We start from the raw sequence: 18848 nt of genomic DNA on the forward strand, positions 1-18848 counted from the left end.
TATCACACGTTAATTGTTCACTTTCTTTTATAATTCCTAGCTCTTTAGTCTCTGTCAAGGAGATGTCTCTCTCTGTCTCTATGGAACTTTGCATTAGTGGATCAGGATGTTTGCTGAAATAGCCGGTTAAAATTATTAAAATATGCACTGGAAAGCAACATGCTTAGTTTAATGTGCTTCTGAATATTAAATGCAAGTAAAATGGTATATAGACCTGGAGCCATTTGTTATATTTTAGTATATGAAGCAATAGCTGTGTAAACCTTAACCACGTAATTTTGCAAGTTCCACTTTATCATGTAGCTGTAAAAGGTAATCAAAATAAATCACGGAAGATGAAGAAATATTTTCTAGGGCTTTCTGTATGCTTTCAGAAGTGGTGCTTGATCCATGAAATTTTAGTAAGCATATTAAATAATACAATATGATGTGCAACGTGTCAGGTCTGATAAATTATTTTGTATAGGACATTTATACAACATATGGTGAGCTGCTATGTGAACAGCTTAATGACTAAATTATGTTAATCTTTCTTGCCATATTTACTTTTCATTTAAAAAAAGGCGTTTTCAAATTTTTATTTTACGTTTTTGATCATGGATAGATATAAGAAAGGTGTAGGTCATCTCCGAGAAGCCGTGACAGTGATCCAAGGTTCCTCAGCTGTGCAGTGTACATAACACAGATGTTGGGAGAGTCATCTGTCAGCTATGCCTCTCCTATGGAGTTAAAGTTCTAGGGGGAAAAGAATTCGACACAGTGCTGTCACTGTTACATTTTCACAATAGAAGAGCATGCAAATATTCAACCTCCTGCTTAGCAGTAGTGCCCTGTCTAATGTCTGTGCTGGTTAGAATAAAAAACTAGTGGGTGCATCTAGGGCTCATAGATCTGACAAAGGTCATGCTATGCTGGGCATTTGAATTGGAAATTGTCTGGACTTAGATTTTATAAAGCTCCCACTGTTGTCGGGGAAAATTTCAGCAGGGTTTTGTCCCTAGAGAGGCCTCTTAGGCCCTTTTCTGTCCTATGAATGAATTTAGATGTGAGGGTTTCTCCTGCCTTAAAACTGTTAAGTTCATTTTGCATACATCCCCAGAGAGAAAAACTGGCAGATGCTTTTGTCTTGGAAGTGTTTAAAAGAAAACTGCAGAACAGGAACAAGGGAGAGAAGGGGCCCTGTGTGGAGTCCCAGAACATTTTGGAAATGGCCAATATGCAGTTTTCATCAGTACTAAGGCGGGGCGCAATATGGTGCCTGTAGCTCACTAGGGAATATGAATGTTGATTAAGCATACTCACAGGCTTTGAAATCCTGAAAGCAGTGTCAGAATAATGGATGTTGAGCAAATGTCAAGCATTTGTTAATTTCTCTGTTATTTGGAGTTTATCTACCATGATCAATCAAATAAACTAGTGCTTCTCTGTTGTGGCATGTGTCATTGATATGGTGATTAGGTGGCTAGAGAGGCCTTCTGCTTTTTTTTTTTTTTTTTTTTTTTTTAATCCAGGTAACAGATTACATACGAACAGCCATAACTTTTAAGTTAAAGATTTGTTTGCGATTGGTTTAGTGGAAAGTGGTGCATTAACAAAATACTTTGGGGTACTAAGCAAAAAAAGTATCTGCATATCTGCTGCACTACAAATTGCATTTGTGCAATTTTTTCCAGTTTTTGCCTTAAAGTTTTACTCTTATGGGGAAGGAAAAATAACTTCTAAATGAAAGTTGACAGAAGAAACTTTTACTTCCTCTTAAAAGCAGAAGTTTGAAAACAAAGGCTATTCACCCCAAATTAGTATCATTTTATGGCTTAGTAACCTTCTTCCCTCTAAATATTTTGGTTTCCATAAACTAGGTCTCCACATCCCTGTTTTTGACGGAGAAACATGTTCAGATGTCTTTTAGTTAGAAGTAAAGAGGATGACTCCTTGACTTTTATAAGAACATACGCTCTTTTATAAGAACTTATCATATGTATATTAAATGTGTTACAGACTTACATGCAGAAGTGTAAACAGTCCAGTTCAGAATATTTTTCTCCTTCATCTTCTCTATTTCCACTGTTTCCTGATGTCCTAGTTCTGCCAATCTGCCACTCATAGAAGTTAGGTAACATACAAAGACCTGATATTTAAATGTGTAAAACAAATCGAAAATAATCTGAAGGAAAAAAAGGCTCTGTGACCTTTGCTGCTTTACTATAATAGATGAAGATTTTAAAATGGCAGAGGATAGAGTTGGGATGTTTTGTGTGAAGCCTTTTTGAAAGCTGCCTGAAGGATGTTTGTCAAATTTCGCTGAATTCCAGTGTAGTTACCCCCTTCTCATGGATTTTTTTTTTGATTGGTTTGGGTTTTTTGGGGGCATTGTTTTGTTTTGACAAAGTCTAGTCCTTATTTGGTTAATGTAAAGACAACAATGTATAATTTTTATTATATTTTTGACAACTCCCAGAAAGTTAAGGAATGTCAGTGAGTCATGCCATATCACTTGATGCATGTTGAGGTCATCTTTATTTTAACATAGAACAAATGTTTGATGTTGAACTAGTTTTCCTTCTTCCTTGGCTTCCACATTTACTTTCCAAGGCCTCCAGGCCCATTCTGCCAAGGCTGGTCAAATTTTGTGCTGAATGAAGGTGATGCTATATGGTTAACCTATTGACTGTTTACATCAGAGATGGTTCTGTTCAGTTGGTGCATGGAATGAGAGTTCTCCTCGAAACCCAACCTTTTCTGCAGCACTGCAGGAAGCAAAGTGTATGGTTATTTTATGGATTTTCAGAGCACTGCAAAGAACACCAAAAAATAAATCCTCTGGAAAGAGGAGTAAGGGAAAGGAAAATCCTGTTGGTAGGAGTAGAAAAGAAGGTTAGAGACATTTGAGGATAGAAAAATGTAACGTGATCACTTCTTGTCAGATGTTCCCTTCATATTGCCTGCCAGTTGTAGGTAGACAGCTTTTTAAAAAAGTATGCTGGAAAACTACTAGTAAAAAGAAGCAGCTGGGTTTCCTCCTTAGTGTGTTCCTGACATGTTTCCAATGTGAAGTAAGTAGTGGAACTTAAAGTAGTTTTTTCCCTCTATGGCACAGTAAGCCATACCCCTGGGGTTGAAAGTGGACTGTAAATACCTACATATATGGAACAGTAACTTACAGATACAAGGCAAAGCTCTCCACTGTCGGCTAGGTAGATAGACAAGAATTATTCTCTTTTTCTTGTCTTTTTTTTTGTTTGTTTTTTTTTTTTTCTAATTAGAAGTAGCTTTAAAATTACAAGCATTTAAATGATAAACACTGTTTAGGGCTTAAGACTGAAAATCTCAATGGGACTAGCTATAAATGGATTTATTTCTTGCCTTAAATCTATATTGTTCCCAAAATTGAAATTTACTTAAAACTACTTTTCTGTACCATCCATGTTTGATAGAGCTAAAATTCTTTAAATTATATCATGTATGGGAAACTTTAATGAGATCCTGACTTCTTTAAGGAATTAACAATTTTGATTAGATTACTGGAATCTTTTTTGACTTAAGGTGTTCACTTTTTACCCTGGAGATAGCTATGCAACAGTGTGTGTGCTTGACATGTGATGCATGCAAATGCTAAATACAGTAGCAGCATGAGGCAAGTGTCATTAACAGTAATTTATGTAATGAAAGCCACCTGGCTGTCTTCTTAATTAATTGCTTGTAAATAATAAATTTAAATATAGTTTATAGTTTTCTAAATTTGATTATATATTTTTAGGAGCAAATTGTTTAAGGGTGTTCGGGGATTTATTTAGTTTCAAATTGGCACAGATACGCTTTTTACATACAAGCTAATTTTTGATGTAAAATGAACAGTCTAATTAGCTTCAAATTGCCTTTCACTCATAAAAATAGTTTTCTAAAATTAAATGTAAACATCTAGTTTATACAGAACAATATAAGTTTAAAGAAAAGAAAGTATAATGTAGAATGATTTTCCCCTTTCTCCACAATCAGGAAATTTAAGACTGGAGTCTGAAAAACTTCTCTTGACAAGGTATTCTATAATCCAGTTGTTTTCAGTGAGAGGGAGGAGGGGAAGTAGCGTGATAGAGTTACCCGAAGAAAATGAGGAAGATAAACACATAATTAATGTAGCAAATATTTCTTTCTGGTATTAGGCTACTAAGTGAATGGGTCTTTTGATGTATGGACTTTGGTCCTACTAAGAGGGCAGATAGAAAAGGTGAGGGGTAAACCCCTGGTTTAAATTATAGCTTCTTTGCCTTAACTGCTTGTTGAGGTCCACTGCTTTTGCAGCTAGGAGCATCTTTCTTTGCACAACCATCATCAGATAGCAACTTTTGTGTATTTTGTCTAAAACACACTGTATTAGTGTGCTGTAATACAGTACAGCATTTAGATTGTGGTACTAAGAGAAGGAGTTCAAACAACATGTTTTCTGTGTAATCTTAGCTGAAGTAATTTGAAATAAAATGTGGATGATGTGCAGTTAAGTGCAAACAAGGTATTTGCAGAGGTTTCACTTTTTTTCTCCTCAGTCTCTGGTATGCTCCTCTATGCCTGTGCTTTGGGGTGTGTTCACTGATTCTTTCCTGGTTAAGAAACTTTTCTTCTTGCTAAGTAACTTGGACTAGTTGAGGACAAGGACATAGCTTGAGACTACCATAAGCAGATGTTTTGCTTTGCTTTTTTAATTTTCTAAGAAATTTTCTTGGTAGAGTTAAAAGGAGAATTTAGAGAATACCAGGAGATGGAGATGTGAAGGACAAATACTATCAAGGTGTATGTGGGAGGCAGACTTTATTTGACTCCTATCAGTTTCTTTTGTCAATGGACTCCCTGATTAGATGATCAAAGGGTACCAGTGAAATTCTGGTATGTGTAAGGAGAAAAGATTCCATAGTCATTGAAGCCTAATGTCAGAATATTTGAGAGTTTTAATTTAATGTTTTAGTGCTGACATTGTATTTTTTAAGCCTCGTTGTGAATATATTTTGGTTCTGTATTGCACTGGGAAATAATTTTCAGCTTGAAAATTGAACCTTACAGAGTAGTTTTATGTTTTCATGGAAGAGACTACTTGAAACATCAGTTGAAGAGTATTTACTTACAGGCATCTCTGTGTGGGCTTGGTATTTAAGTAGGTTTCAAACATACATGCAACAAGCACTGTGCTGTTTGACTCTGGAAAGAAAAAATATCAGAACAATATCTCAGGCAAATTACTATCTATTTTCTGTACTTGCTTACTAAGATAATAAGACCAAAAAGTAGTTTCTTTTCATTTGGAAATGCCACTCTTCTATTCCTGTGTTTTCAGAGTTCCATTTTTAACCTTAATATCTGCCAATTCACTGTTAAAGCATATTGTTGTTCTCATAAGCACGTATATATGTGAAAGGAAAAACAGCATCTTTATTTTGACTTCTCTTTCCATTTTGGGGGCTTGATCAGAAATACTTCATAATCATTTGAATATGGCACATTTTGAGTTACAGTTGTATTATTGCTGTTGAAAGTTAGATTTTTGTGATGTGGGTGAAAGGTTTAATTTATCTCTGTGAAGCGCTAGCATTGTTTTGGGATCATTGCCGGTATTGGTAATTTGTATTTACCTCTGCATTTTATTTTTTTCACGTCTGATACAGATTGTTCATAGTCTGCAGTTGTTTTCAAATATATTGGCTGTTACAACAGACACCAAAAAATGAGGTGTCTACAGAAAGAATTGGTACCCTGTTCTTAAAGGAACTTCTAAGTCTTTCTAAATGAAAAATCATTCAAACAGTATCTAATACTGGCAATTTTCCTCTGTCTGCTGCTAGAACTTATTGGCCAACTAGGTCAGACATTATTAAAGTTCAAGTGGCCCAGTGGGAAAAGTAATGGCCTTATGCTACTATGAATTTTAAATGCTGCCATTTCTATGTATTGCACCATCATCTGTTCTCGCACATCACTAAATTGTATAGAAGTTGTGGGACCAACCAGTGTCAAGGTCATAGAAGTGATGACTCTTCTCAAGTAGCCTTCTTGGAGCTTTGTCATACAGTTATTCTCATAACCCTGGCTATAGGCAGCAAAGTTGTATGCACATGCCTGCATTTAACCTTTTTATTGTCATTGGATAGTGTAAGCCTGCAATGCAGGATGTCTTTTTCCTCAGACTCTTTACTTTTGTTTTTTATTTTTGATCCTACCAAAGGTATGAAATTGACTTTGAGGCAAAGACATTTTTAGTAAGTGATTCATATTTAAATCTTTTGAGTTGAGTTGTTGTACAGTTTACTGAACTGGATGTCGGGTAATTTCAAAATTTAGTGCTATAGTTCTCCAGATTAGCTTGAATTTATCTTGATTTTAAGTGTGATGGTACTAACTCTGAAATAAGCATATCAGCAAGTACTTCTTGTCATATCTATGTCTATATATACCTATATATATATATATATATATATTTATTGAGGTTTTAGAATACAAATATATTTGTAATGGGAGTATTTCCCCAACAGCAATGTATTGGCTTTGTAGTTCCCAAAGTAGTAACTACTGACAATGTTTCATTGTATGGAAGGCTTCTTATGGAGACAAAAAAACCCATGGTTTTGTGTCCCAGACTTGAACTGATGTAGCTGTAACATTGGAAGATAGCCATTTTACAGAAGTTACCACATTTTAATTAAAGACCTAGGCGCTTTTATGTCACTTAGTTACAACAACTCAAACTCATATATTGATTTAGACACATATATTCACACACACCTATATAGACACGTATATTGATTTAGCTTAAATTGGTAATTCGGTGATTTCTGATAAATAAGTGTTAGATTTGTGAATGATGAAGTACATTTGTACAGAGACAATACTCTGCTTTTTGACATTTTCCATTCAGAAAAGTGACCACAAGCATATTAAAACTTTAGGAAAGATTTTAATATTAAAAGCTGTGGTGAAGAGGTAGTAAAGCCATAACTATTCTAGAGGTCAGTAAGTCTCCTTCCCTTGTTCCGTGTTCTTCAGTGCTTGGATGTATATAAGCCTAGCAGTTCTCAAGCTTTGGCAGGTCTTTGTTATTCCTGAGCCTTCCTGGATCCTCCTGTGGAACCATTCAGCCTGCTAAGAAGCCTTTTTCCCATCCCAACAGTCCTGACACATAGAAGAATTTCTGAGAATCCACCAGTTGTCACCTCCTCTTAGATGGGAAGTTCACTATCAGACTGGCTTTAGTTGATTTACAGGTATAACTGTAGTGCTTGTTAGCCTACATCCTGCAGTTCTGAGAGGCCACAGAGGCTTTACACATCCGTGCGTGTGTTATGCATTTGAACTGGTGCTGCTAGATCTATTTAAAATCCATTATTGACAGAGTTTGTAGAAATAAGAGCAGACTTCTTAGCATGTGATAAGCAGTATAGAAACATTGCTTTCTTTGGGAGTTCCTGTTCCAAAGTGTTTGCAATACAGAACATGAGATTTAAAAGGCTATTTGGGTTGGTTTCATGTCTTTGATAATCTAACAGGAGAAATGTATTTTAGACACATTCTGGAATTTCAGGATAGCTGTGAGGAGGATTCCCCTTCTACCCCCAGTAATTTAAATTTGTCAAATATATTTATTTATTTCCTCACATAGATTGTTAATCCAGCATGGAAGCACTATGCAATTCTAGCCCTAAGTTGTATGTATTACTTTTATCTTAAAGCTCAATATTTCATTGGAAAAAATATTTTTAAACTTACTATACATTAGAAGGGCAAGTCCTTTTCCAGTTATTAGAAATGAGAGCTCTTGCTATCTGCCTCAGAACATTTCATGGAGGGATATGAGTAACACTACATACTCACACTGGAGAACATGGGAGGAAAGACACAATTTCTCCCTCTTTCTGAATTCCTACAATAGCAAAGTGCAGTGTTGTATCTTCTTCCTAGAGAAGGTTTGACACTGCCCCATCAGGATTTTACATGTAACAGCTTCTGAATTTTGGAAATGCAGCTCCTGCCCCCACACTCAGATTTTTTTAACTGATGTATTTATCATCTTAATGAAATGGAGTGTTCCGTTTTGTGAAAAGGAAGCAATGAAGCAATGTTCTTTGTAGGTTTAATTAGTTTTAAAAAAATCAAGGCTATTCTATATATGTAATATACATTTATCTCTTGATGGACTTTGCTTTTCCCCTGCTTATCTCCACTTCTATGAATAGTTACTGGATTAAATACTGTAGTTCATATTTACTCATGATAATTTTTTGTACAGATGTCTCCAGACACTCTTCCTTTGTTCCATGGTAAAATACATGAAATATAAGCTGAATTTTTAGTTTTTCTAATTTAGGCAAAAAGTGTGGAGTTGAAGATGAGGGAAAGGAAACTTATTTCAAAATTAATAGATTAAACAAGTGGAGACTTGGCTTTGTACCTAAAATTTTATGTTTTCAGTAATCTCAGAAAATAAAAGTAGAAAAGTGTAAGTTGTATCTTATCCCTAAAGAATTATTTGCAAGGTCTGATGATACAATATTTGCAGAAGTTGTAATGTCTGGGTTTTCTCCTGGTGATACTGTAGTAAATAGCAAATATTAAGTTGGACAGCACCCCAAATCTTGGCTAGATCTGCAAGCATGCTTTGTTGAGAAGATGATCGATCCAATTAAATTCTGTTCATCTTTACTAGCTGCTTCTTGGCCAGAGTTTTATATCAACTGTAGTTACAAAGCACTAATCTGCATCAGCATATTAGCTGTTACTACTTTATGAATACTCATTACAAACCAAAACATTTCTGAAGTACTCTCCAGGGATGATGGCATACCTTCTCTACCAAATTCTCAGATTCATTGGAAGAGGATCATCTAAATTTTATTCTTACATATTAAATGACCAAAAGGCATATTCTTTTTCCAGCACTAGACTTGCAGTCAACTTTTTAGCTTGATTGATCTCTAAGTTCTGAGAGATAATTTATCTCTTGTTCTGGTCTCACTTGGGCATCCTGTTCTAAATGCATGATTTGTATATTACAGATATATTTGATATCTGTAATACTTTTTTATTGTAAGGAAATGTTTGTATCTATATCATTTGGAACCTAGAAATAACATGTTTTCTTTAAAAAATAAAAGTACTTTTCTTTTTCTTTTTTAAAGGGCATTTTGTAGCAGATTTTAGATTTCACAGTTTTCTCCCTAAATCCAGTTATGTATTGACAAGAGCACAGAGTGCATCAGGCATTCAGATGGAAGTATGCCACTGACATCAATGCAGAGTAACAAAAAGTAAATTGGTTCATTATGGATGCTGGTGTACAAGAAAAAGAGGATATTTGAAGAGTGAGGCTGGTTGCTTTGAACAGAGCTCTGGGAGTTAGATCCATGACCATCTGGAACTGTAGAAGAAAATATTTCCGTGAAAGTGGCTGCTACAGAACTTAAGAGTAAAATTTGCTTGTTTTCCTGGAAAATAGATTTAGTTCTACAAGTTGGATAACAAGTTGATCTATTAATTATTTAAACTAGGTGATACTTGGAATTATGAGTTTATGGGGTTTTGTTTGTTTCAGAAAATCAGTGAATCTGCACGTCGGCTCTACAGTTGGTTCTTGACAAGAGAGCTTGCTCAACACAGATGTGTAAATATATCACTAGCCTTCTACTAAGCCATGAGGCTTACTATAAGGTGTATTCCATAAAAGGCAATAACACAGCACTGAAATGTTACTTTGAATAATAAATATTTTCAGTTATGATTTTTTTTTTCCCGGATATCTCCGTTAAATTTGTCTGTTCATCTGTTGCTTTGGAATCCTATACAGAAGAATCAGAGGATGGATGGAGCCCTCGGAATTTGGCTGCTCTTGTAGAAGTAATGGTAACTTACATGGCAGTATCCCTGCTGTCATTATCAGCAGTTGTGATTGTGCTGTCTTGCAATGCAAATGCACATTCATGACTTCTGTCCCCTCTCCAAGTACAGTACTGTCATTTTCAGGGCCTTCCGAAACCATGATGTTTAAGTTTTCTGGCAATGGCATCTTGCAATAGATGCACCAGTTGTGTTTTGAGGAGCTGTTTCATTTTGCCAGGAAGCTGTAGCAATGGAATTGTAGCAAGGAGATGCTGAGTGGCAGATAAGTGGTTTTAGTGTTCAAGAGAGGAACTGTGTTAACCAAAAGTAACATGGAAGCAGCCATGTGAAGATACAAATCCAATTCTTCTGGGGGAGGAGAAAGATCCTCTGGTAGTAAGGCTTGAAATTCTTTGAATGATACTACTGACATAATTCTCTTTGTTACAGTCATAATGGTTTTGTACTGCAATCCAGTATATATCCAGTGTGTTCAGTTATTGGACTGAATTTTTTAGAAGTTCTAAATGATCTGAACAATTGGAAACTTAGGGGAGGAGTGTTGGACTAAACTGAAACAGAAAGGCAAAATCCAAGGACACCAAGGGAGAAAATGAAATGGACAAGAGTCAAGAGTGTGAAGAGAGGGATAATGGTCTTTATTTTTTTTTTATATGTCACTGGGTGTAGTAGAATAATGGTACAAGTAAGTACAGTAATTGTACTGGGAATGGCCTAAAAGTACAAAAATTGGTATATCAGTGCGAGAGAACTCAAACCAGAAACCCAGTTAAATGCTGTCCTTTTTTGATTTGGATTTTTCCACATCTTTTCTCTAAATTCAGTTGTACCATTATGACCATGTAAATCTGCCAGATAATAATAGTTATGTGGATAGCCATTAAGTGCCCATATATATACAACTTATTTCTAGCCTGCAGGGTTTTTTTTTAAATAAATCAACTTGAAATACCTTAGCTTTGCATGTGTATATAGCCTGTGTAAGTATATAATCTTAATTTCTTTCCTTTGTTCACCTTGTAATGATTACATGTTGAAGGTTGCCATAATTGGATGGTGCACCTTTTGGGGAGACATTGTAGTAGATAACTCCTGGTCTCTGTATCGAATGATGTATATTTAAGAATGTTTAAAATCTTGACTATATTGTAATTCATTTTTTTATACTTATTAACTTTATAAATCTGTATATTAGTTTATGTTGCTATGATTTTTCTACAGTTTTAACACTCAGTCAGTGAGTACGCAGGGTGGACATTCTCATATGTTAAATATTGGAGATCAAGGCTCAGCTTACTGCTGTCACACAGATGTTACGCTGGGCAGACAAGCCCAAAATACAGCATTATGGCAAAGATGCTGGAAGCACAGATATGGCTAAGTCAGGCTTGTAAGCTCTTTATATAGCACTGCATTAATCTAGTCATTTTGTTCCTAATGCTTCAACTGGTTGGTTTAGAGGTAACTTTTTTATGTTGTGCTGCATAGACATACTGTCTGCGTAAACCTGAACAAAAAAAAAGTCAAAAGTCATTCTGTGCCTCACCATTCCCTTTTGAAAATGGGAGTAAGACTTCCTTATCTTAAATTACTATTTCTGAGGTGTAGAAATTGCAAGAAGGGCTATTTAAGTATGAAGAGAACATTTACATTTAATGTAAATATGTATTAAATTCACATACAAGAAATTTGACAGAAGAGCAATACTTTAGACATTGCTGAATCTTTGAATGACCCATGCTATGCCTTAGTAGCTAAGTTCATAAAAGGAAAAATGTTAATTATTCATAATGCTTTGCTGTACCATAAAACTCGATTTATTGAGAGTATAATTTGTTCAAGTTGCATGTAGTAGGAAAATATATCAGGAGTAATTAATTGTATTCAGGATGCGATGAGGTAGATATATCCACAGAGGACAATTGAAAACAGTAGCGGTGTGGTATTGATTGCCTTTCAGAGGGGGGAAAAAAATCTTGTCCCATTTTTAAATGTTAACAATTCAGAGAGAAAAATTCCCACTTGGGAAGAATGCTTTCCAGGTTGCTTCATTGCCAGGTGTTTGACATTGAGTGGAGCCTTAGATGAATGAAGCTTATGGCAGCTTTTGGAAATGACCGACTCCAGGGAATCTCAGCTTCCTGCTGTGAAAGTTTCTATTTTCAAAGCACATCAGTTTCAGTGGGAATGTTCCAGTGGTCCCATATGCTACTTCTGACAGGGGGAAGTTTTTAACCTGAATATGAGACAGCTACTGAAGAGGTTCCCTTGCTGCTAACAAAATGAATTTCAATATGTTGCCAATGAACAAGCGGCATGTTCCCAACTGCTGATGGAATTTAACTCCATCAATTATTAATGGAAATTTTGCTTTGTTTTCCTTCTTGCCTGTTCCCTTTTAACTACACTACCTGTTCCTGATAGGACTTTGCGCGTTCTGAAGCTGAAAAAGGAATCACCCAAACAATATGCTCGTTTGCTTTGAAACTCTTGCTATATTTTCCTCCCCTCCCTCGTACGCTCTCTCCTTGACCTAGCAGCAGGAAGCCTTTGTCTGAGGTGTTCATCTGGAACAACTTTTCCACACTTGTTTTCATGTTCTGTTAGATTACAGGGCAGCAGGCCTACCTTTGAAGCTCCCTTCTCTTTTGTTTCTTTGCAGTGCACTCCAGTAATTAACTTTGTCCTTCTTTTATTTGTTCCAGTCAATCGCAGTCCACTCTGCTGAGCATCTTCTCCCAGGAGTACCAGGTTAGAAGTTTTCTCTTTTGTGAGGGTTGACAGGTGCCTAATTGAATGATGAATGTCCCTTTATTTCTTTGTAATTGAACTGCCAGCTTTCTGATTGGTTTGGAGGATGTTCCTTTTTCCACATCAAGCACCGCCTGAGTCTCAGTGGATGGCTGCCAAGCCTACCCATCCATCTGTCTAATAACATCTAGCCTTTGCTTATTTGGTGGACCTGTAATAAATTATGCTAAACCATTATTATTCTGACAATAATAATTTCCCTGTGTTGCGTGGTTCCATGTGCTAAATGTTTGCTGACTTGCACTGTCAGTGCTGCTTTCCATTGCTGACAGAGATGATGATAAATGACCATTGCCGGAGTGGCAGAAGGCAAGAGAGGCAGAAAATGGAGTCATTTATCATGAGATGACAGGTGTCAGTCAAGTGGCAAGTCTCTATGGAATTACTTTTTGTAGTTTTTCAAATAAGTTGTTTTTAAGCAATGTTCTTCCTGGTTAAAAACGCCAATTGAATTGTAAAACTAGAGTGCACCAGACTTAGATGGAATTGAATTGAGGGAAAATTAATACAAAGGTTGAAAGAGAGAACAAGTTTTTCTTTGCCCTCTGCAGCCTTCAGTAAATTTATTTAGATTCAATTATTGTGACCTTATTGGCTTTTACATATATGGTACATTGCAGTACAGTCTGAAGACGTTCAATTCAATAGGTAGATTGAATGTCATTTCTGTGCAGAATCTAAAAACATAGTTCAGTTTATGTATCAAGGCGCAGACAAGGTACATGCGTTTGGGCAGTCATGATTTCTGTGTTTTGATCTGTGACACATTTGTAAGACTGTTTGGTTTTTTGTTTTTCTAGAAACAAATCAGAAGAACACATGCCAAGCATCACACTGCTGAAGCTATTGAAACTTATTACCAAAGGTATGACCTCCCCACTCCAGTTATCATCCAGAGTATCATCATAACTACTATTTGTTATGGCAGTTATGAGTACCATAGCTTCTTAGCTTATGAAACTAATTTTCTGTAAAAATAAATCAAGGTTTTGGGATGAGGAATACAGAACAGTTCACCTAAAATGTTTTTCAGTGAAAATGCAGAAATTTTTCAGCATTTGGTCAGTCTGATTAAGAAGGGCTCTAAGTCAGGATAAGCAAATATTTTTTACAGGGTATGTGATAGCATTTATTATAGCCTATAGTTTGTAATTATAGGTTTTCTGTGTTAAGACTAATATTGGTAGCTTCCTTACAGCAAGGAAGTTTGTTCTGTTACAGTTGCTTGTACTTTTAAAACATTTATGATTATATTTTAAAAAGTTACATATTAATGTATTGCCAGGTAAAGCACTAATTTTTACATCACTCCTGTTTTATCAACAGAAATGTCAGAAACAGCGGTTAGGGGAGGACAAAAACCTTTATGGCATTTTGCAGAATTTTACAATTGTTTGCCTCTTAAGCTAATAAATTTTATTTGCTACACCTTATAGTTTGGCTGTTACTTCTTTAGGCTTTATTAAAAATACTGCAATGACATAATTGGGGCATGCTGATAACTGGTAAAGATGTGCAATTAAAATATTACTTTGTAGACTGACATATCTGAGGAGCTTACATGGCAATTGAGTTCATACTTGTGATTATCCATGTCTGATATTTATGCTTAATATTAATCTGTATGAATCAGAAAAATAAACAAAAAGCCTTCATTTCTAAACAATTAACTGTACTTCTGCACAAAACCTAAGCACAGATTATATCAGACACTGATTTAGAATATCAACTGTGAATTGTGCTGTTTTGGTGGTTTGATTTTCTTTTTTTAGTAGCTATATTGTTCTGTAGAAATTTGTACTGGATCACATTGCATTTTTCGTAGTGTTGATTCTTGTTTAGGAAGATTATTGGCTTGAAATTTTGTTGTGGTAATACCTGTGTATATACAATACTATGTTTATTTTTCACTAGCACAGTTTCAGTGAAGTGCCCTATGTTAATTGTAACTGTTCTGTAAATAACCCTTTTCTTAGAACATATGTAAATCATTTATATCACTTTTATATTGTGTTACTAGTTCCAACAACTTAAGCCTGAAACATGGGACCAAATTTTGCTTTATGCAAAGCAGCTGTTGTATGGTGTCAGTAAGGTTGTAGGTGTGATTAAGTTTGGCTCACATCAGGTAGGAGGATTTGGTCTCCTGTCCCCTTCTGTACTGTCTGAAGTATGATGGCAGTACATAACTAATGAATTATGTATGAAGCTATACGGTGGTGGTAGGGAAAATCATTCTTTATGCTATTTCTGGGTATTTCATATTGCAAATGTATTAACATGGCCAAGTAAAATGCACATGTTTTAAAATCAGAGATGTTCTGGTTAATAGTTAGAAAACTCATCTCAAACCTGTTTTAGTAGATTTACTGTCTAGAATGTTTCATAAGCTACAGGGGCAGACTACGTGAGTCCAAAGCCAGTTTGAAATGCTTCAAGCATAAAGATGACAAACATGTCTTCTCCTCTACTCCTTTGTAGCATCCATTTTACCACTGTAAACCCTAGTCTGTGTGGTATGCTCCTTCCTATTCCCACTGACATACAAGCAAATAATTGTGCTCCTGTTGCTTTTCTAGGTATAGAAACTACCAGTTTTGGAAGGTAGTAATTTCCAGCAGTCCCTGTTGGGGGCACATAGAAGTACAGTTGAGTGGATAGTTTCTGCTGCTCTGCTGAGACTTACTGGTCCTAGATTTAGGCAAACATGAAGGCAAATTACAAGAAGGATCAGCAAGCTTTTCATAACAGTACTGCCATCAGCATGTGAGACCATAATAGAATTACCAGTAGCATTAGAAATTTCTGACAGAAAATTACTCCATTGTCAACTGTAGCTTTGCTGTTTGATCAACTAAATGCATGTTTTAGAACATTAATCTCAAGTAAATCTTCCTGGTTAGGTATCTTGTTTATGATCTCTCCTTTTTTCTTCTGTTATAAATTTTCAATGCTTTAATGTACACGAGGCATCTTGTTTTGTGGGTTTTTTGTGGAGTTGAAGTAGGTTACAGCAAAAAGTTTTTATCATTTCCTTTATTCATTAAGCCTCAGAATAACTTGCAGACAAAAAGCCCTCTAATCTCTGTGAAGAGTTTTATGTAAAGGTGTTACACCCATTCCACAGAAAGGTAAAATGATGAAGAATTTTAATGTCTGTGACTAATGAGCAGAAGAGTGGCTTCTGATTGATATGTAATGGTAGAGCTGGAGAGGCTGTGGCCTTCTAATGATGTCAGTAACAATGTGCTATACGAATCAGATACAATAGATGAGCAAGTTCAAATGTTGGTAACTGTTGTTCTTTTCCACATGGCTGCAAAGCACAAAGCGGCTTCCAGTAACACAGCTTCAAGTTCTGACAACAGGATTTAGCCATTATTGAAGTGTAAACATCAAACAGTGAAAGCAACAGAAGTGAGGAAAGTGATACTGTATGAAGCAATGGTCAGAAACATCGATGTGAATCCATATTGGTCTAATGCCCTTAACCAGAAACATTAAGCCTTTGCCATTGATAGGATAATGAGGTTTTATCACCTTTTATTGGATCCCAAATATCTCTTTTTTTATTTTCTTTTTGGAATATTGATTGTTAGACTCTGATTTCACTAAAGTAAGCCTTTAGTATTTAAACTACAGCCCAGTTGATAAAATCTGGATTAAATCCGAGAATTTATGTTTTTATGCATAGTATTGAATTGTACAGTACATCTTCAAAGTTGAAGGTCATGTGGAAGCCAAAGTCTTCACTGTGAATAACAGAGGTTTATTTGTCTGAGATGCATCTTTAAATTGTACAGGTATAATTTATTTGTATGTCATTAAGCCAATTTTTTTTTATTATTTCTTGATTTATTGTGTTTTTTACCAGTGACTTAATTAAGATTGATATAGCTTGCAGATGAGTAGGAGACAACCCTGGAGAGTTAGTGATTGTTTAAAATATGTATTTCTTAAAAGATTTCCCATTAAATACTCTGTACTGGGGTATTTTCCCCCAAATGAAAGAGGTTCATAAGGGATACTGTTATGTATAAACTGGCCTTTTCTTGGCACTGCAGAATTACCTGGCTTTGTCTTGTCTAGGTACCTGAATGGGGTGATGAAAAATGCAGCTGCCCCTGTGTTACTGGAGCTGGCCAATGAGGTAATCATCTTTATTTTTTTCTTTAATCTTCCAGTGTAAAACCTAAGGGGCATATCTATAGTGACTTTAGTGAGAAATGTAATTAACCTAAAAAAATGGTTTCAAGGCACATTAGACATTTAAAATGGTTCCCTAGTCTGTTAGTACTTACAATAATTAGACAAAAAGCCCCATTTATTAATAAATCAGTTAATGTAATTAGTCTCTTAACTTCAAGGCAAATGTGTAAGAATCTCTTGAATTTGTATTTTGCTGGAAATTTCAAACAGATCATAGGTTTTAATGCACAAACTTACTAAAAATTCCCACATTGATTCAATGGAGTTGCATCAGTTTTACTTGTATTTGATTCCTTGTTTTCAATTAAAAAACATATTCTAGGACTTTATTATTTATTTTAAATAATAGGAAGGGTTAAAACAGTTAATTTTCCAAACTCTGTTTATTTCTGTTCATACAGATTAGAGGATGGCTAATGATAACTGCTTAATATAAAGCCATTAAGCAGAATAAATTCCTCAGTATAGCCATTTCCTAGAAAAGCTGGTGTACAAAAAGTTCAGTATGGTTGCCATTAAAGTCTTGACAAATTTATTGATGCTGTTTATTAACTAGAATATGAATCTGCCTTGGGATGCAAGTTGTTATTTGCATTAAAAACTGCTCTCTAAAGCGCTTAAAGAAGATGTAAGAAGTTTGAAAGAGTGGCAGTGAGCTTCCTAGAAAAAAAATTGATGAAATATCTACCCCTTAAACTCTAAAATATTTATTTACAATAATAATAACAATACAATAGCTGATACTCCTTGGAACTGCTTATGCAACCCTCAAAGGGATAGAATGAAATGTGTGCTGTTTTGTGTTGCATTTTAATAGAAAATGTAAGAAGGAGGCAGAAAATGAGTGTTTGCGTTAAAAATGATATGGCACTCTGAACATTAAGTGTTGCAATAGCAGCGAGTTCTACATGTTACATTAGTAAGAAAGAATGGTTTCTCTCATGTACATTGCTGCAGCCAGCAAATGAGCGATTACCTATCAATTACTAGAAGGTTTTAATGGTCTGTGAAGTGTCCACATATCCTGATCATACAGCCAGCATAGAATAAAGGATTTATTTCATATTAGTGGTAATGTGTAGCTTCTTACGGTTTCTGGAAAAGGCAAGTCTTAAAGTGCTGAGAATAGAATATACTTTACATAAATAAGTACAATCTTCTTAACAATTTAGGTAAACAACCTCATTCATGATATATATCCACCCATATTATATGGGAACTGTCATAAAAATATTTCAAGCACAAAGTAATATATCTGTTACTGGTTCTTTGTATATTTTTTCCCATTGATTTAGAGATGATGCACATAATTTCTGACTCTAGTGAGCATATCTTTGTTTATATTACACTAATGCATTTTTGCAATTCAGATACCTGAAAGATCAAAGATACCTGCAGTTCAGAAATAAATAAAAATTAAATCTAAGAGAAAGGGGAGATACACAAAGAACTTACCTGCTTCTGATTTTGTAGTATAAGAAACGCAATGCATTTTGTGACTGCTGCCTAATGCATTAGGGAAATGTGGCAATAACCAGCACCAGATTACTGCTTCCAAACAATCAAGCTGCCATTTTTATATGATAGTTAATATTTAAATGACATACTCTTGCATCTGCTGACAATTGATGTAATGGTAATACTTTATGAGTCAATATATATTTAATCAGTGGAAACTGTAAAAATTGATGAGAAATATATAACATAGGTGCATTACACTGTGTAGCAGCTCTGTTAAATAGGAAAAGCTCCATATTATTATCTTTTGGGTTTGTTTTTTTTGAGGGTTTGTGAAACTACTTTTATCTCATTTATTTAAAAAAAAATTATTTGCCAGCTTCTTCATGTTGTATATGTAGTGCAAAAGGACTAAAATAAATCTCATTTTTGTTAGGTAGGAATAATAAAATTAGTCACTGTTCTCTTCATACAAATATTTTCAAGTGAGATTTGAA

General features: G+C 35.1%; 1 protein-coding gene across 7 annotated transcripts in view; it reads left to right on the top strand.

Moving 5' to 3' along the window:
- Window positions 1–18848, top strand: part of CDIN1 (CDAN1 interacting nuclease 1) — a 138169-nt gene that overhangs the window by 15137 nt on the left and 104184 nt on the right. For 6 of the 7 annotated variants that reach the window (XR_013929348.1, XM_080394763.1, XM_080394761.1 and 3 more), the window contains exons 2-4: window positions 12579–12624; window positions 13485–13549; window positions 16774–16834. Coding sequence is in view for 5 of the 7 variants with exons in the window: in XM_080394763.1 (XP_080250889.1) it covers window positions 12579–12624; window positions 13485–13549; window positions 16774–16834 (172 nt within the window). In the remaining 2 variants the exon portion in view is untranslated. Of the gene's footprint in view, window positions 1–12578; window positions 12625–13484; window positions 13550–16773; window positions 16835–18848 lie in introns of those variants that run through there. The other variant, XM_080394764.1, reaches the window with a different exon arrangement.

This window comes from Falco punctatus, assembly GCF_963210335.1.
Source record: "Falco punctatus genome assembly, chromosome: 7".
NCBI classification, from domain to species: domain Eukaryota; kingdom Metazoa; phylum Chordata; class Aves; order Falconiformes; family Falconidae; genus Falco; species Falco punctatus.